Source organism: Oncorhynchus keta, unplaced genomic scaffold (genome assembly GCF_023373465.1).
Source record: "Oncorhynchus keta strain PuntledgeMale-10-30-2019 unplaced genomic scaffold, Oket_V2 Un_contig_26377_pilon_pilon, whole genome shotgun sequence".
Classification (NCBI taxonomy): domain Eukaryota; kingdom Metazoa; phylum Chordata; class Actinopteri; order Salmoniformes; family Salmonidae; genus Oncorhynchus; species Oncorhynchus keta.
This window is the reverse complement of record NW_026284935.1, coordinates 38,836-59,007: the sequence shown is the minus strand read 5'-3', so window position 1 is coordinate 59,007 and position 20,172 is coordinate 38,836. Positions and strand designations below refer to the sequence as shown.

General features: G+C 47.3%; 1 protein-coding gene across 1 annotated transcript; it reads right to left on the bottom strand.

The window, feature by feature from the left end:
• Window positions 1–3,508: 3,508 nt before the first annotated feature.
• LOC127922602 (L-seryl-tRNA(Sec) kinase-like) lies at window positions 3,509–18,614 on the bottom strand. Its single transcript, XM_052506432.1, has 6 exons — window positions 18,265–18,614; window positions 16,321–16,897; window positions 7,596–7,797; window positions 6,835–6,910; window positions 4,766–4,859; window positions 3,509–3,654 (listed from the first exon to the last, which is right to left on the bottom strand). Exons 1-6 carry the CDS (start codon window positions 18,460–18,462, stop codon window positions 3,509–3,511), a joined length of 1,293 nt encoding a protein of 430 aa, XP_052362392.1. The 5' UTR covers window positions 18,463–18,614.
• Between the last annotated feature and the right edge of the window lie 1,558 nt (window positions 18,615–20,172).

The following is a 20,172-nucleotide window of genomic DNA, read 5'->3' as shown; positions in this document are numbered from 1 at the left end:
ATTCCTGTTGATTCCATGTGTTCTCTGTTCCACATTCAGATTGATTCCATGTGTTCTCTGTTCCACATTCCGGTTGATTCCATGTGCTCTCTGTTCCACATTCCGGTTGATTCCATGTGTTCTCTGTTCCACATTCCGGTTGATTCCATGTGTTCTCTGTTCCACATTCCGGTTGATTCCATGTGTTCTCTGTTCCACATTCCGCTGATTCCATGTGTTCTCTGGTCCACATTCCGATTCCATGTGTTCTCTGTTCCACATTCCGGTTGATTCCATGTGTTCTCTGTTCCACATTCCGGTTGATTCCATATGTTCTCTGTTCCACATTCAGGTTGATTCCATGTGTTCTCTGTTCCACATTCGGTTGATTCCATATGTTCTCTGTTCCACATTCCGGTTGATTCCATATGTTCTCTGTTCCACATTCCTGTTGATTCCATGTGTTCTCTGTTCCACATTCCGGTTGATTCCATGTGTTCTGTTCCACATTCCGGTTGATTCCATGTGTTCTGTTCCACATTCCGGATTCCATGTGTTCTCTGTTCCACATTCCGCTGATTCCATGTTCTGGTCCACATTCCGGTTGATTCCATGTGTTCTGTTCCACATTCCGGGCTGATTCCATGTGTTCTCTGTTCCACATGATTCCATATGTTCTCTGTTCCACATTCGATTGATTCCATGTGTTCTGTTCCACATTCCGTGATTCCATATGTTCTCTGTTCCACATTCCGCCATATGTTCTCTGTTCCACATTCCGGGGTTGATTCCATGTGTTCTCTGTTCCACATCCGCTGATTCCATGTGTTCTCTGTTCCACATTCGATTCCATGTGTTCTCTGTTCCACATTCCGGTTGATTCCATGTGTTCTCTGTTCCACATTCCGGTTGATTCCATGTGTTCTCTGTTCCACATTCTGGTTGATTCCATGTGTTCTCTGTTCCACATTCAGATTGATTCCATGTGTTCTCTGTTCCACATTCAGATTGATTCTATGTGTTCTCTGTTCCACATTCCGGTTGATTCCATGTGTTCTCTGTTCCACATTCAGATTGATTCCATGTGTTCTCTGTTCCACATTCAGATTGATTCTATGTGTTCTCTGTTCCACATTCCGGTTGATTCCATGTGTTCTCTGTTCCACATTCAGATTGATTCTATGTGTTCTCTGTTCCACATTCAGACATCCTCTGTTGCTGCCAATCCCATAATTTCTTACCTTCAGCTAGCCTTACTGATTCATATTACCTGGTGCTCTTTAGCTAATACCTCCTCAATGAACAATGATCTGGAGCTGAAATACCATTTGCGTTCCGAGACAAATCATTCGGACTTGGATAAATCGTATTTCATCAAAAGGCCAAAGTATTCTTCTGAACCTGTTTTTAAAAAGTATTTCAAAGTATTTCACATAAAAGTTGTAGCAGTGTTGGAAATGATTGTGGTCCTTACAGACAGTAACGTAACACCACCCCTCCCTGAGTATTGAAATGATTGTGGTCCTTACAGACAGTAACGTAACACCACCCCTCCCTGAGTATTGAAATGATTGTGGTCCTTACAGACAGTAACGTAACACCACCCTCCCTGAGTATTGAAATGATTGTGGTCCTTACAGACAGTAACGTAACACCACCCCTCCCTGAGTATTGAAATGATTGTGGTCCTTACAGACAGTAACGTAACACCACCCCTCCCTGAGTATTGAAATGATTGTGGTCCTTACAGACAGTAACGTAACACCACCCCTCCCTGAGTATTGAAATGATTGTGGTCCTTACAGACAGTAACGTAACACCACCCCTCCCTGAGTATTGAAATGATTGTGGTCCTTACAGACAGTAACGTAACACCACCCTCCGAGTATTGAAATGATTGTGGTCCTTACAGACAGTAACGTAACACCACCCCCTCCCTGAGTATTGAAATGATTGTGGTCCTTACAGACAGTAACGTAACACCACCCCTCCCCTGAGTATTGAAATGATTTGCACAGATCAGAGCCTGGAGTTTGTTTTTCATATTGTATGTTAAAAGGGTTTCCTGTTTGTTTTCTGGAAACATAGATTGATGTAGCAGTGTCTAATGGTCCCTGTATTGGAGTGGTGTTTTCTATGCAGTGATCTAGGATGTGTAGGATTTAGGCCCTCTATAAAACCAAATACAGTGGTTACATATTCAGCCACCAATTGTGCAAGTTCTCCCACTTAAAAAGATGAGAGGCCTGTAATTTTTTCATCATAGGTACACTTCAACTATGACAGACAAAATTAGAAGAAAAAAAAAATCCAGAAAATCACATTGTAGGATTTTTTAATGAATTTATTTGCAAATTATGGTGGAAAATAAGTATTTGGTCACCTACAAACAAGCAAGATTTGTGTCTCTCACAGACCGGGGTCATTCATTCCTGTTATGCAGTGCCTTTTCTGTCCCCAGGACATAACCTCTTATTCACTGTAGAATGTGGTTTCCAAAGGGCTTTAAATAGAAAGGTACGTGTCCTTTTCCATAAAAACACAAAACATGTCGATCTCAATGGGCATTATTATTTGCATTTTTGACCATTTTGTTTTCAGTGGATGATGACATCACAATCAGGAAGTGTCCATAGCAACGCAACGCTACATTAAGTATCAACACTGTTCACATCTACATTTTAATGTTTCGTGATGTTAGTCAGTACGGTCTCACTCTTAAAATGTCCCCGCTGTTCGGCTAAATTAGATGAACATTTGATCATTTCAAATTGTGTTTGACAGAACAGTAAAAAAATTATCTTCAAGTGGGCACCATTATGCTAGCTGGATCTTGATCACTCACAGTGCTACGGCTAAGTTAGCCTCCACATTTTCACCTTGCTAGGTTCCACCTGCTAGGTTCCACCCAGTGCTACGGCTAAGTTAGCCTCCACATTTCCACCCCCTGTTAGGTTCCACCCAGTGCTACAGCTAAGTTAGCCTCCACATTTCCACCTTGCTAGGTTCCACCCAGTGCTACGGCTACGTTAGCCTCCACATTTCCACCCTGTTAGGTTCCACCTTGCTCGGTTCCACCCAGTGCTACAGCTAAGTTAGCCTCCACATTTCCACCCTGTTAGGTTCCACCTTGCTCGGTTCCACCCAGTGCTACGGCTAAGTTAGCCCCCCACATTTCCACCCTGCTAGGTTCCACCTAGTGCTACGGCTACGTTAGCCTCCACATTTCCACCCTGTTAGGTTCCACCTTGCTCGGTTCCACCCAGTGCTACGGCTAAGTTAGCCTCCACATTTCCACCCTGTTAGGTTCCACCCTGTATATGCACCTAACAGGTTGGACATTTTGTCCGAAAAAATAAAGAAATGTAATTACTAACGCCAAAATGTATGACTATTTCCATAGAATCAATGAAAGTTACATAATGGCTGTCATCCATCCCTGGTTATCTGTGTCATTTTATTCTGTCATAAGGAGGAAGGTATCTTGCAATGATTTCCCGTTTCTTGTTGAAGACGCCCACGGCTCTGGTCACGACTCCGCCCACCTCCACGCCCTTCCCCCGGTTAAGGGAAGGCCGCGGAGAACCTGTCTCCGCAGGTCCTGGAGAAATGTGGTTTTGGATTCATTGAAGTCGGCTGCCAGAGACCTCATCCTCTCTGGGGGAAGTTGATGTTCTGAACATAGAGGATGAAGAGTTGTGATTTACTGATAAAGAAGTAAAGGGAGGTAGTGAGTCAAGAAACATTCTACTTAGAAACATACAATATAATCAATCATTCATTCTCTCTGTTTTTATTTTACCTTTATTTAACCAGGCAAGTCAGTTAAGAACAAATTCTTATTTTCAATGACGGCCTGGGAACAGTGGGTTAACTGCCTGTTCAGGGGCAGAACGACAGATTTGTACCTTGTCAGCTCGGGGTTTGAACTTGCAACCTTCCGGTTACTAGTCCAACGCTCTAACCACTAGGCTACCCTGCCGCCTCTACATTCTAACCACTAGGATGCCCTGCCGCCCTCTACACTCTAACCACTAGGCTACCCTGCCGCCCTCTACACTCTAACCACCAGGCTACCCTGCCGCCCCTCTACACTCTAACCACTAGGCTACCCTGCCGCCCTCTACACTCCCCAACCACTAGGCTACCTTGCCACCACTAGGCTACCCTGCCGCCTCTACACTCTAACCACAAGGCTACCCTGCCACCACTAGGCTACCCTGCCGCCTCTACACTCTAACCGCTAGGCTACTACATGCCTTGCCACTATTACCTCTTGATTATGTTTTATTTTTTAAAAGTTAGACTCAGCCAGATGATGTTTAAACAAGATTTTGAGATGAGCGCGAGGCAAGACGTTACTGCCATGTTCTCACACAGTCGAGAGTGTGTTACGAGGAGCTTCACGCTGCTACGACGTGGTTGGTACAGGTCCACCCCCCCAAAAACAGAGAAGTTTAGTCGTTCCCGTGCTTCAACACCTCTTTTAGTTGTTGTGGAAATGGGCCGGATATTGTGTTTATTTCCGTGGGCAGCGTCATCTCACTGAGTTTTAAAGGGGAGAGTAAACACCCCAAATGTCCACGTGCTGTTCATCTGTTTGACGCTCGCTCGGCACGGCGGGTTTTAGGGACCGGCTGCCGGTGGGCGTACGGCTGACAACATTTTCCGCTTGCAAATTACGCCTGGCATTCCGTTCAGAGTCGCTAAGTACTCTCAGCCGCAAACTGTATCAGTGTGTGTGTGTGTGTGGGCTTTAAGGATCACAGTAAGGATGAATACTGACCTCTGGCCTCCTGCATGGCCTGTGAGACCAGGCGTCTGCAGGCCTGGTCAGCCTGGTGGACCACACTGGACACACAGCTCTGACGGTCAGCCTCCTACAGAATATAGAATACACCACAGCTCTGAGGGTCAGCCTCCTATAGAATATAGAATACACCACAGCTCTGAGGGTCAGCCTCCTATAGAATATAGAATACACCACAGCTCTGAGGGTCAGCCTCCTACAGAATATAGAATACACCACAGCTCTGAGGGTCAGCCTCCTACAGAATACACCACAGCTCTGAGGGTCAGCCTCCTACAGAATATAGAATACATCACAGCTCTGAGGGTCAGCCTCCTACAGAATATAGAATACACCACAGCTCTGAGGGTCAGCCTCCTACAGAATATAGAATACACCACAGCTCTGAGGGTCAGCCTCCTACAGAATACACCACAGCTCTGAGGGTCAGCCTCCTACAGAATACACCACAGCTCTGAGGGTCAGCCTCCTACAGAATATAGAATACACCACAGCTCTGAGGGTCAGCCTCCTACAGAATATAGAATACACCACAGCTCTGAGGGTCAGCCTCCTACAGAATATAGAATACACCACAGCTCTGAGGGTCAGCCTCCTACAGAATATAGAATACACCACAGCTCTGAGGGTCAGCCTCCTACAGAATATAGAATACACCACAGCTCTGAGGGTCAGCCTCCTACAGAATATAGAATACACCACAGCTCTGAGGGTCAGCCTCCTATAGAATACACCACAGCTCTGAGGGTCCGCCTCCTACAGAATATAGAATACACCACAGCTCTGAGGGTCAGCCTCCTACAGAATATAGAATACACCACAGCTCTGAGGGTCAGCCTCCTATAGGATATAGAATACACCACAGCTCTGAGGGTCAGCCTCCTACAGAATATAGAATACACCACAGCTCTGGAGGGTCAGCCTCCTATAGAATCCACCACAGCTCTGAGGGTCAGCCTCCTACAGAATATAGAATACACCACAGCTCTGAGGGTCAGCCTCCTACAGAATATAGAATACACCACAGCTCTGAGGGTCAGCCTCCTACAGAATACACCACAGCTCTGAGGGTCAGCCTCCTATAGAATACACCACAGCTCTGAGGGTCAGCCTCCTACAGAATATAGAATACACCACAGCTCTGAGGGTCAGCCTCCTACTAGAATATAGAATACAGCAGAGGTCATGTTAACATGGTCAAAATGCTCATCACCATACTGTAAGCTGCTCTCCTACTAGAATATAGAATACAGCAGAGGTCATGTTAACATGGTCAAAATGCTCATCACCATACTGTAAGCTGCTCTGCCTCCTACTAGAATAAAGAATACAACATGGTCAATGTTGTCCTGACTGGACTCAGTGGGTTCCATGAACTAACAGAACACACCTGCTGCTCAGTGTTGTCCTGGACTGGACTCAGTGGGTTCCATGAACTAACAGAACATACCTGCTGCTCAGTGTTGTCCTGGACTGGACTCAGTGGGTTCCATGAACTAACAGAACATACCTGCTGCTCAGTGTTGTCCTGGACTGGACTCAGTGGGTTCCATGAACTAACAGAACATACCTGCTGCTCAGTGTTGTCCTGGACTGACTCAGTGGGTTCCATGAACTAACAGAACATACCTGCTGCTCAGTGTTGTCCTGACTGGACTCAGTGGGTTCCATGAACTAACAGAACATACCTGCTGCTCAGTGTTGTCCTGGACTGGACTCAGTGGGTTCCATGAACTAACAGAATATACCTGCTGCAGTGTTGTCCTGACTGGACTCAGTGGGTTCCATGAACTAACAGAACACACCTGCTGCTCAGTGTTGTCCTGGACTGGACTCAGTGGGTTCCATGAACTAACAGAACATACCTGCTGCTCAGTGTTGTCCTGGACTGGACTCAGTGGGTTCCATGAACTAACAGAACACACCTGCTGCTCAGTGTTGTCCTGGACTGGACTCAGTGGGTTCCATGAACTAACAGAACATACCTGCTGCTCAGTGTTGTCCTGGACTGGACTCAGTGGGTTCCATGAACTAACAGAACATACCTGCTGCTCAGTGTTGTCCTGGACTGGACTCAGTGGGTTCTCCAACGCAGTGGAGATCACCTTCACCAACCTTTGGCTGAAGGAGAGGGTGAAACACAAGGTTAATATACATAAATAGTATCATTTGATTACGTTAACGTCACATTTCCTGTCTGATTACTTGGATCGGACGGGACCACAGTGTCTCCCCGACCCCTCCTGTCTCAGCCTCCAGTATTTATGCTACAGTAGTTTATGTGTCGGGGGCTAGGGTCAGTCTGTTATATCTGGAGTACTTCTCCTGTCTTATCCGGTGTCCTGTGTGAATTTAAGTATGATCCCTCCAATTCTCTCCTTCCTCTCAGAGGACCATGCCTCAGGACTACCTGGCATGATGAATCCTTGCTGTCCCAAGTCCACCTGGCCGTGCTGCTGCTCCAGTTTCAACTGTTCTGCCTGTGATGATTATTATCATCTGACCATGCTGGTCATTTATGAACATTTGAACATCTTGGCCATGTTCTGTTATAATCTACACCCGGCACAGCCAGAAGAGGACTGGCCACCCTCATAGCCTGGTTCCTCTCTAGGTTTCTTCCTAGGTTTTGGCCTTTCTAGGGAGTTTTTCCCTAGCCACCGTGCTTCTACACCTGCATTGCTTGCTGTTTGGGGTTTTAGGCTGGATTTCTGTACATCACTTTGAGATATCAGCTGATGTACGAAGGGCTTTATAAATACATTTGATTTCTTGTGTAAGGGGACACTTCCCTAGACTCACTCACATGTATTCTATGGTGAAGTGGTGTTCGCTGTCCAGAGTGACACTGTTCTGCTCCCATGAGTTTCTCTGAGGGTTTGGAGGCTCCATGCGCTTGGCCATCTCTACTATGACATCACTGGGTAACGGCTGGGGCCTCAGCTGGTTTCTCCTGACACACGACTCCACGGGACAGTGGACGTACACCTGACAGAATCCCACAGAGTCTGTTTCGAAGAGAACAATGTCAACGTAGGCAAACGATATCTATGATTTACTAACTGGTTATTAAAATGACCACATAAAGTTAACTGGTACGGGGCAATTCCACAGAAACGGAATTACGTCGAGACTCTGATTTAAGACTAAGACTAAAAACATTGATTTCAAAGTTTAACAAACCATACATACAATTCTATGCACAATGACTACTTGTTTGAACAATTTACATAGTAAATAAATAAAAACATTTACTGGAAAAACTGTGCAGATGAAAGTTTGGTAACAGAATTATGGTCGAATCTCCTCAGTTTTATTCTGTTAACAAACTTTATCTGCACAGTTGTTCCTGTAAATGTGTTTTTGTTTTCTGTGGACATATTTAAAAGTCGTTCTTGGGCTAAGAGGAGTTTGTTTTGTTTGGTAATTTGTAACTTTTTGGGCGACCAGACCAAATGCACGTAGAAATGTGACTTATAGATCTGTCATTTTCATTGAAAGCAAGTCTTAGAAAGCGGTAGATCTGTTCTAGGTGTGCAATTTCTATGCTTCTCATACTTATTTTTGCATATTGTACTTTCAGTTATGTACACCGGGCTTCAAACAGCTTTAAATACAAATATTATCAAGACATTTCACTGGGTTTCAGACGGTGCAGTAACTCTCTACAACAGGGTTTCAGACGGTGCAGTAACTCTCTACAACAGGGTTTCAGACGGTGCAGTAACTATCTACAACAGGGTTTCAGACGGTGCAGTAACTCTCTACAACGGGGTTTCAGACGGTGCAGTAACTCTACAACAGGGTTTCAGACGGTGCAGTAACTCTCTACAACAGGGTTTCAGACGGTGCAGTAACTATCTACAACAGGGTTTCAGACGGTGCAGTAACTCTCTACAACAGGGTTTCAGACGGTGCAGTAACTCTCTACAACTGGGTTTCAGACGGTGCAGTAACTCTCTACAACGGGGTTTCAGACGGTGCAGTAACTATCTACAACAGGGTTTCAGACGGTGCAGTAACTCTCTACAACAGGGTTTCAGACGGTGCAGTAACTCTCTGACAGGGTTTCAGACGGTGCAGTAACTCTCTACAACGGGGTTTCAGACGGTGCAGTAACTCTCTACAACAGGGTTTCAGACGGTGCAGTAACTCTCTACAACAGGGTTTCAGACGGTGCAGTAACTCTCTACAACAGGGTTTCAGACGGTGCAGTAACTCTCTACAACAGGGTTTCAGACGGTGCAGTAACTCTCTACAACAGGGTTTCAGACGGTGCAGTAACTCTCTACAACAGGGTTTCAGACGGTGCAGTAACTCTCTACAACAGGGTTTCAGATGGTGCAGTAACAGGGTTTCAGACGGTGCAGTAACTCTCTACAACAGGGTTTCAGACGATGCAGTAACTCTCTACAACAGGGTTTCAGACGGTGCAGTAACTCTCTACAACAGGGTTTCAGATGGTGCAGTAACAGGGTTTCAGACGGTGCAGTAACTCTCTACAACAGGGTTTCAGACGGTGCAGTAACTCTCACAACAGGGTTTCAGACGGTGCAGTAACTCTCTACAACGGGGTTTCAGACGGTGCAGTAACTCTCTACAACAGGGTTTCAGACGGTGCAGTAACTCTCTACGACAGGGTTTCAGACGGTGCAGTAACTCTCTACAACGGGGTTTCAGACGGTGCAGTAACTCACTACAACAGGGTTTCAGACGGTGCAGTAACTCTCTATAACAGGGTTTCAGACGGTGCAGTAACTCTCTACAACGGGGTTTCAGACGGTGCAGTAACTCTCTACAACAGGGTTTCAGACGGTGCAGTAACTCTCTACGACAGGGTTTCAGACGGTGCAGTAACTCTCTACGACAGGGTTTCAGACGGTGCAGTAACTCTCTACGACAGGGTTTCAGACGGTGCAGTAACTCTCACGACAGGGTTTCAGACGGTGCAGTAACTCTCTACAACGGGGTTTCAGACGGTGCAGTAACTCTCTACAACAGGGTTTCAGACGGTGCAGTAACTCTCTATAACAGGGTTTCAGACGGTGCAGTAACTCTACAACAGGGTTTCAGACGGTGCAGTAACTCTCTACGACAGGGTTTCAGACGGTGCAGTAACTCTCTACAACGGGGTTTCAGACGGTGCAGTAACTCTCTACAACAGGGTTTCAGACGGTGCAGTAACTCTCTACAACGGGGTTTCAGACGGTGCAGTAACTCTCTACAACAGGGTTTCAGACAGTGCAGTAACTCTCTACAACGGGGTTTCAGACGGTGCAGTAACTCTCTACAACAGGGTTTCAGACGGTGCAGTAACTCTCTACAACGGGGTTTCAGACGGTGCAGTAACTCTCTACAACAGGGTTTCAGACGGTGCAGTAACTCTCTATAACAGGGTTTCAGACGGTGCAGTAACTCTCTACAACAGGGTTTCAGACGGTGCAGTAACTCTCTACGACAGGGTTTCAGACGGTGCAGTAACTCTCTACAACGGGGTTTCAGACGGTGCAGTAACTCTCTACAACAGGGTTTCAGACGGTGCAGTAACTCTCTACAACGGGGTTTCAGACGGTGCAGTAACTCTCTACAACAGGGTTTCAGACAGTGCAGTAACTCTCTACAACGGGGTTTCAGACGGTGCAGTAACTCTCTACGACAGGGTTTCAGACGGTGCAGTAACTCTCTACAACAGGGTTTCAGACGGTGCAGTAACTCTCTACAACGGGGTTTCAGACGGTGCAGTAACTCTCTACAACAGGGTTTCAGACGGTGCAGTAACTCTCTACAACGGGGTTTCAGACGGTGCAGTAACTCTCTACAACGGGGTTTCAGACGGTGCAGTAACTCTCTACAACAGGGTTTCAGACGGTGCAGTAACTCTCACGACAGGGTTTCAGACGGTGCAGTAACTCTCTGACAGGGTTTCAGACGGTGCAGTAACTCTCTACGACAGGGTTTCAGACGGTGCAGTAACTCTCTACAACGGGGTTTCAGACGGTGCAGTAACTCTCTACAACAGGGTTTCAGACGGTGCAGTAACTCTCTATAACAGGGTTTCAGACGGTGCAGTAACTCTCTACAACAGGGTTTCAGACGGTGCAGTAACTCTCACGACAGGGTTTCAGACGGTGCAGTAACTCTCTACAACGGGGTTTCAGACGGTGCAGTAACTCTCTACAACAGGGTTTCAGACGGTGCAGTAACTCTCTACAACGGGGTTTCAGACGGTGCAGTAACTCTCTACAACAGGGTTTCAGACAGTGCAGTAACTCTCTACAACGGGGTTTCAGACGGTGCAGTAACTCTCTACAACAGGGTTTCAGACGGTGCAGTAACTCTCTACAACAGGGTTTCAGACGGTGCAGTAACTCTCTACGACAGGGTTTCAGACGGTGCAGTAACTCTCTACAACAGGGTTTCAGACGGTGCAGTAACTCTCTACAACGGGGTTTCAGACGGTGCAGTAACTCTCTACAACAGGGTTTCAGACGGTGCAGTAACTCTCTACAACGGGGTTTCAGACGGTGCAGTAACTCTCTACAACGGGTTTCAGACGGTGCAGTAACTCTCTACAACAGGGTTTCAGACGGTGCAGTAACTCTCTACAACGGGGTTTCAGACGGTGCAGTAACTCTCTACAACAGGGTTTCAGACGGTGCAGTAACTCTCTACAACAGGGTTTCAGACGGTGCAGTAAATCTCTACAACGGGGTTTCAGACGGTGCAGTAACTCTCTACGACGGGGTTTCAGACGGTGCAGTAACTCTCTACGACAGGGTTTCAGACGGTGCAGTAACTCTCTACAACAGGGTTTCAGACGGTGCAGTAACTCTCTACAACAGGGTTTCAGACGGTGCAGTAACTCTCTATAACAGGGTTTCAGACGGTGCAGTAACTCTCACGAGAGGGTTTCAGACGGTGCAGTAACTCTACGACAGGGTTTCAGACGGTGCAGTAACTCTCTACAACGGGGTTTCAGACGGTGCAGTAACTCTCTACAACGGGGTTTCAGACGGTGCAGTAACTCTCTACAACAGGGTTTCAGACGGTGCAGTAACTCTCTACGACAGGGTTTCAGACGGTGCAGTAACTCTCTACAACAGGGTTTCAGACGGTGCAGTAACTCTCTACAACAGGGTTTCAGACGGTGCAGTAACTCTCTACAACTGGGTTTCAGACGGTGCAGTAACTCTCTACAACAGGGTTTCAGACGGTGCAGTAACTCTCTACAACTGGGTTTCAGACGGTGCAGTAACTCTCTACAACTGGGTTTCAGACGGTGCAGTAACTCTCTACAACTGGGTTTCAGACGGTGCAGTAACTCTCTCGACGGGGTTTCAGACGGTGCAGTAACTCTCTACGACAGGGTTTCAGACGGTGCAGTAACTCTCTCGACAGGGTTTCAGACGGTGCAGTAACTCTCTACAACAGGGTTTCAGACGGTGCAGTAACTCTCTACAACAGGGTTTCAGACGGTGCAGTAACTCTCTACAACAGGGTTTCAGACGGTGCAGTAACTCTCTACAACAGGGTTTCAGACGGTGCAGTAACTCTCTACAACAGGGTTTCAGACGGTGCAGTAACTCTCTACAACAGGGTTTCAGACGGTGCAGTAACTCTCTACAACAGGGTTTCAGACGGTGCAGTAACTCTCTACAACAGGGTTTCAGACGGTGCAGTAACTCTCTACAACAGGGTTTCAGACGGTGCAGTAACTCTCTATAACAGGGTTTCAGACGGTGCAGTAACTCTCTATAACAGGGTTTCAGACGGTGCAGTAACTCTACAACAGGGTTTCAGACGGTGCAGTAACTCTCTACAACAGGGTTTCAGACGGTGCAGTAACTCTCTACAACAGGGTTTCAGACGGTGCAGTAACAGGGTTTCAGACGGTGCAGTAACTCTCTACAACGGGGTGTCAGACGGTGCAGTAACTCTCTCGACAGGGTTTCAGACGGTGCAGTAACTCTACGACAGGGTTTCAGATGGTGCAGTAACTCTCTACAACGGGGTTTCAGACGGTGCAGTAACTCTCTACGACAGGGTTTCAGACGGTGCAGTAACTCTCTACAACAGGGTTTCAGACGGTGCAGTAACTCTCTACAACGGGGTTTCAGACGGTGCAGTAACTCTCTACAACAGGGTTTCAGACGGTGCAGTAACTCTCTACAACGGGGTTTCAGACGGTGCAGTAACTCTCTACAACGGGGTTTCAGACGGTGCAGTAACTCTCTACAACGGGGTTTCAGACGGTGCAGTAACTCTCTACAAGGGGTTTCAGACGGTGCAGTAACTCTCTACAACGGGGTTTCAGACGGTGCAGTAACTCTCTACAACGGGGTTTCAGACGGTGCAGTAACTCTCTACAACTGGGTTTCAGACGGTGCAGTAACTCTACAACAGGGTTTCAGACGGTGCAGTAACTCTCTACAACAGGGTTTCAGACGGTGCAGTAACTCTCTACAACAGGGTTTCAGACGGTGCAGTAACTCTCTCTACGACAGGGTTTCAGACGGTGCAGTAACTCTCTACGACGGGGTTTCAGACGGTGCAGTAACTCTCTACAACGGGGTTTCAGACGGTGCAGTAACTCTCTACAACAGGGTTTCAGACGGTGCAGTAACTCTCTACAACGGGGTTTCAGACGGTGCAGTAACTCTCTACAACGGGGTTTCAGACGGTGCAGTAACTCTCTACAACGGGGTTTCAGACGGTGCAGTAACTCTCTACAACGGGGTTTCAGACGGTGCAGTAACTCTCTACAACGGGGTTTCAGACGGTGCAGTAACTCTCTACAACGGGGTTTCAGACGGTGCAGTAACTCTCTACAACAGGGTTTCAGACGGTGCAGTAATTCTCTACAACAGGGTTTCAGACGGTGCAGTAACTCTCTACAACGGGGTTTCAGACGGTGCAGTAACTCTCTAAACGGGGTTTCAGACGGTGCAGTAACTCTACAACAGGGTTTCAGACGGTGCAGTAACTCTCTACAACAGGGTTTCAGACGGTGCAGTAACTCTCTACAACAGGGTTTCAGACGGTGCAGTAACTCTCTACAACGGGGTTTCAGACAGTGCAGTAACTCTCTACAACGGGGTTTCAGACAGTGCAGTAACTCTCTACAACAGGGTTTCAGACGGTGCAGTAACTCTCTACGACAGGGTTTCAGACGGTGCAGTAACTCTCTACAACGGGGTTTCAGACGGTGCAGTAACTCTCTACAACAGGGTTTCAGACGGTGCAGTAACTCTCTACAACAGGGTTTCAGACGGTGCAGTAACTCTCTACAACAGGGTTTCAGACGGTGCAGTAACTCTCTACAACAGGGTTTCAGACGGTGCAGTAACTCTCTACAACGGGGTTTCAGACGGTGCAGTAACTCTCTACAACAGGGTTTCAGAAGGTGCAGTAACTCTCTACAACAGGGTTTCAGACGGTGCAGTAACTCTCTACGACAGGGTTTCAGACGGTGCAGTAACTCTCTACGACAGGGTTTCAGACGGTGCAGTAACTCTCTACAACAGGGTTTCAGACGGTGCAGTAACTCTCTACAACAGGGTTTCAGACGGTGCAGTAACTCTCTACAACAGGGTTTCAGACGGTGCAGTAACTCTCTACAACAGGGTTTCAGACGGTGCAGTAACTCTCTACAACAGGGTTTCAGACGGTGCAGTAACTCTCTACAACGGGGTTTCAGACGGTGCAGTAACTCTCTACAACGGGGTTTCAGACGGTGCAGTAACTCTCTATGACAGGGTTTCAGACGGTGCAGTAACTCTCTACAACAGGGTTTCAGACGGTGCAGTAACTCTCTACAACAGGGTTTCAGACGGTGCAGTAACTCTCTACAACAGGGTTTCAGACGGTGCAGTAACTCTCTATGACAGGGTTTCAGACGGTGCAGTAACTCTCTACAACAGGGTTTCAGACGGTGCAGTAACTCTCTACAACGGGGTTTCAGACGGTGCAGTAACTCTCTACAACAGGGTTTCAGACGGTGCAGTAACTCTCTACAACGGGGTTTCAGACGGTGCAGTAACTCTCTACAACGGGGTTTCAGACGGTGCAGTAACTCTCTACAACAGGGTTTCAGACGGTGCAGTAACTCTCTACGACAGGGTTTCAGACGGTGCAGTAACTCTCTACAACAGGGTTTCAGACGGTGCAGTAACTCTCTACAATGGGGTTTCAGACGGTGCAGTAACTCTCTACAACGGGGTTTCAGACGGTGCAGTAACTCTCTACAACAGGGTTTCAGACGGTGCAGTAACTCTCTACAACGGGGTTTCAGACGGTGCAGTAACTCTCTACAACGGGGTTTCAGACGGTGCAGTAACTCTCTACAACGGGGTTTCAGACGGTGCAGTAACTCTCTACAACAGGGTTTCAGACGGTGCAGTAACTCTACAACAGGGTTTCAGACGGTGCAGTAACTCTACAACGGGGTTTCAGACGGTGCAGTAACTCTCTACAACGGGGTTTCAGACGGTGCAGTAACTCTCTACAACAGGGTTTCAGACGGTGCAGTAACTCTACAACAGGGTTTCAGACGGTGCAGTAACTCTACAACAGGGTTTCAGACGGTGCAGTAACTCTCTACAACGGGGTTTCAGACGGTGCAGTAACTCTCTACAACAGGGTTTCAGACGGTGCAGTAACTCTCTACAACAGGGTTTCAGACGGTGCAGTAACTCTCTACAACGGGGTTTCAGACGGTGCAGTAACTCTCTACAACAGGGTTTCAGACGGTGCAGTAACTCTCTACAACAGGGTTTCAGACGGTGCAGTAACTCTCTACAACGGGGTTTCAGACGGTGCAGTAACTCTCTACAACAGGGTTTCAGACGGTGCAGTAACTCTCTACAACAGGGTGTCAGACGGTGCAGTAACTCTCTACAACAGGGTTTCAGACGGTGCAGTAACTCTCTACAACAGGGTTTCAGACGGTGCAGTAACTCTACAACGGGGTTTCAGACGGTGCAGTAACTCTCTACAACAGGGTTTCAGACGGTGCAGTAACTCTCTACAACGGGGTTTCAGACGGTGCAGTAACTCTACAACGGGGTTTCAGACGGTGCAGTAACTCTCTACAACGGGGTTTCAGACGGTGCAGTAACTCTACAACGGGGTTTCAGACGGTGCAGTAACTCTCTACAACAGGGTTTCAGACGGTGCAGTAACTCTCTACAACAGGGTTTCAGACGGTGCAGTAACTCTCTACAACGGGGTTTCAGACGGTGCAGTAACTCTCTACAACAGGGTTTCAGACGGTGCAGTAACTCTCTACAACAGGGTTTCAGACGGTGCAGTAACTCTCTACAACAGGGTTTCAGACGGTGCAGTAACTCTCTACGACAGGGTTTCAGACGGTGCAGTAACTCTCTACAACGGGTTTCAGACGGTGCAGTAACTCTCTACAACGGGGTTTCAGACGGTGCAGTAACTCTCTACAACAGGGTTTCAGACGGTGCAGTAACTCTCTACAACAGGGTTTCAGACGGTGCAGTAACGGGGTTTCAGATTTAACATACGTTTTCTGGCCAGTTGGTACACCTCGTATCTCATGCTTGGATAGTAGAAGTTGTCATCCAGCAGAATGACGAGTGGCGGCGGTGGTCGATCTGAAGGTGACGGGTAAGCCTGAGAAGAGCCCACCGGTGTCCCGCAGACCCGAGAAGAGCCCACCAGTGTCCCGCAGACCTGAGAAGAGCCCGCCGGTGTCCCGCAGACCCGAGAAGAGCCCGCCGGTGTCCCGCAGACCCGAGAAGAGCCCGCCGGTGTCCCGCAGACCTGAGAGGAGCCCGTCGGTGTCCCGCAGACCCGAGAAGAGCCCGCCGGTGTCCCGCAGACCCGAGAAGAGCCCACCGGTGTCCCGCAGACCTGAGAAGAGCCCGCCGGTGTCCCGCAGACCCGAGAAGAGCCCGCCGGTGTCCCGCAGACCCGAGAAGAGCCCGCCGGTGTCCCGCAGACCTGAGCGGCGTGAAGGAGACGACTCCGGGCATCCCTGTTGATCTGGTAGATGATTGGTGGTAGCTGATCTGTGGGACTCTGTAGGAACTGTTCAACACACCGCAGCACCTCTTGTCTGTGACCTTTCCATTCAGTCTGCTGAAAGACATGGGGGTTGTGGCACAGTGACATGAGGAACACATTCACGACAAACCCTGTTCCTTCATTTCCATTCAGTCTGCTGAAAGACATGGGGGTTGTGGCACAGTGACATGAGGAACACATTCACGACAAACCCTGTTCCTTCATTTCCATTCAGTCTGCTGAAAGACATGGGGGTTGTGGCACAGTGACATGAGGAACACATTCACGACAAACCCTGTTCCTTCATTTCCATTCAGTCTGCTGAAAGACATGGGGGTTGTGGCACAGTGACATGAGGAACACATTCACGACAAACCCTGTTCCTTCATTTCCATTCAGTCTGCTGAAAGACATGGGGGTTGTGGCACAGTGACATGAGGAACACATTCACGACAAACCCTGTTCCTTCATTTCCATTCAGTCTGCTGAAAGACATGGGGGTTGTGGCACAGTGACATGAGGAACACATTCACGACAAACCCTGTTCCTTCATTTCCATTCAGTCTGCTGAAAGACATGGGGGTTGTGGCACAGTGACATGAGGAACACATTCACGACAAACCCTGTTCCTTCATTTCCATTCAGTCTGCTGAAAGACATGGGGGTTGTGGCACAGTGACATGAGGAACACATTCACGACAAACCCTGTTCCTTCATTTCCATTCAGTCTGCAGAAAGACATGGGGGTTGTGGCACAGTGACATGAGGAACACATTCACGACAAACCCTGTTCCTTCATTTCCATTCAGTCTGCTGAAAGACATGGGGGTTGTGGCACAGTGACATGAGGAACACATTCACGACAAACCCTGTTCCTTCATTTCCATTCAGTCTGCTGAAAGACATGGGGGTTGTGGCACAGTGACATGAGGAACACATTCACGACAAACCCTGTTCCTTCATTTCCATTCAGTCTGCTGAAAGACATGGGGGTTGTGGCACAGTGACATGAGGAACACATTCACGACAAACCCTGTTCCTTCATTTCCATTCAGTCTGCTGAAAGACATGGGGGTTGTGGCACAGTGACATGAGGAACACATTCACGACAAACCCTGTTGCCTATTTCAAATAGTATATCATATTGTAACGACCCTGGGTTTATAAGCGCTGGAAATCGAGCATGCTTTTGCGGCACAGTCGATAGCACGCCGGACCCGAGGGTTCGAGACCTGCTCCTTGCCGTTTCATTACAGTATCAATCAAACCTATGACGCATTTATATGGAAATTAACTCCCTTTTGATACTTTACAGGCAGTGTAATTCAATAATGCAGATTTGATTCAATTTCGGCACAAAAAAATCCCAGGTGGGTAGTTGAGCATTTACAGTTCTCAGTAGTCTACATTGATATGAACAGGATTTAAGACTTGTAATGTACCGTCTGCGATCGCGGAATATCCTGCTCATCCTGGACTTCCTTCACATTGAACGCGTCACCGGGAATCAGGTCGTCGTAAGAAATGACAGCGGACCTCCATCCTCGTTGTGCAGAGTGAGAGTTGACCGCCTGCGCGAGCGTCGACTTTCCTGCTGCAGGTAAACCGCAGAGAACACACAAGCATATCCGGGTGCACATCGCAAATTAACACTATCTTCATTTAGATCCATCGACGGAACGATGTGTCACCTTTGCAACGTTATTAAACTATTATTTGTTGAGGAATGTCCTCTTCCTGACCCATAACAAGTCCACGTCATAATCCAGTACTTCTATGGTGGTTTTGGTAAGTATACTAGTTTATGGCCCAGTGCTGCCACCTGTCGTGCTGGAGGTTCTAGACAGTACAGTATCAACGACCGGCTCAAACTGATTCTGCAACAGAAGTCCCCGTTTATACCAGATAAACGCACGCGTATATACACGTCATCGGGTCTAAGGGTCCTCTCGTGTCGAACTGCGCATGTGCACGCCGTCTCAAAGCCACTCCTTCGACAAGTTTTTCAAATCAAATCCTATTGGTCACATATTTAGTAGATGACATTGGTCACATATTCGGCAGACGTTATTGCGGGTGTAGCGAAAAATGCTTGTGTTTCTAACGCCAACAGTGCAGTAATATCGAACAATTCACAACAATACACACACATCTAAAAGTAAAAGAATGGAATAAGAAATGTAGAAATATTAAGACGAGCAATGTAGCATTAACTAAAAAAACGTATATACATATGAAATGAGTAGAGCAGTATGTAAACATTATTAAAGTGACTAGTTAGTAAATACAGTAGAATACAGTACATACATATGAGATGAGTAAAGCAGTATGTAAACATTATTAAAGTGACCAGTGATTCCATGTCTATGTACAAAGGGCAGCAGCCTCTAAGGTGCAGGGTTGAGTAACCGGGTGGTAGCCGGCTAGTGATGGCTGTTTAACAGTCTGATGACCTTGAGATAGAAGCTGTTTAACAGTCTGATGACCTTGAGATAGAAGCTGTTTTTCAGTCTCTCGGTTCCCAGCTTTGATGCACCTGTACTGACCTCGCCTTCTGGATGATAGCGGGGTGAACAGGCAGTGGCTCGGGTGGTTGTTGTCCTTGATGGTCTTTTTGTCCGTCCTGTGACATCGGGTGATGTAGGTGTCCTGGAGGGCAGGCAGTTGTTGTTGGCTATTACTCCATCAAAAAAAAAAAACATTACCGCATGTAAGAGGCCTGACAAATGAAAACCGGGTGGTATAGACTATGCTCCAAAATGCCATGTGGTTCGATGAGAACACTGACATTTTCCAAGACAGAGATGAGTGGCAGATACAGAGATGCGCGAGGACAGCAGTGGACTCATACATTCTGGCCTAATGACAATAGCCCAGACAAATGGCATTACACTTCTTTGTGTGATTGTGTAACCAATGTCTCTTTCCATGTTTGTGAGAGAACGAACGTCAGTGGGTCGTCTTGTAGAGAATGTTTGACAATCAGATGAAAAAAACATCACGACTGGTTGTGTTTATGCCACAATAAAAAAAAGGTCATACATTTTTTTTTTTAAAGTTAAATGATAAATCTTTAAAATCGCCAGGCCCACAGAGATCCTATTGAATTAATAGGATCTCTGGGTTCTTCTATATGAAATGCTATGATTCAGCCCATAACACATGTTGGAGCTACAACGGAACCCTGGGGGACACCTCTATTAATGTTGGTGTAAGTGTGAACATATAGAATGTCCTGTACCTGGAAGAAATGAATTAAACTTTGACCCCTGGTTAGAATGCCACAAGTATTCAGGCCTTTTACTACACCTTTGGCAACAATTACGGCCTTGAGTCTTCTTGGGTAGGAC

What these genes read in the sequence shown, in the direction of transcription:
- LOC127922602 (XM_052506432.1), bottom strand. Translation starts at nt 18,462, where the DNA reads ATGTGCACCCGGATATGCTTGTGTGTTCTCTGCGGTTTACCTGCAGCA. An exon ending in GTACCAACTGGCCAGAAAAC is followed by an intron (nt 7,798 to 16,320) that starts GTATGTTAAATC and finishes TCTTCGAAACAG; the next exon opens with ACTCTGTGGGATTCTGTCAG. An exon ending in AGGACAACACTGAGCAGCAG is followed by an intron (nt 4,860 to 6,834) that starts GTATGTTCTGTT and finishes TATATTCTGTAG; the next exon opens with GAGGCTGACCGTCAGAGCTG.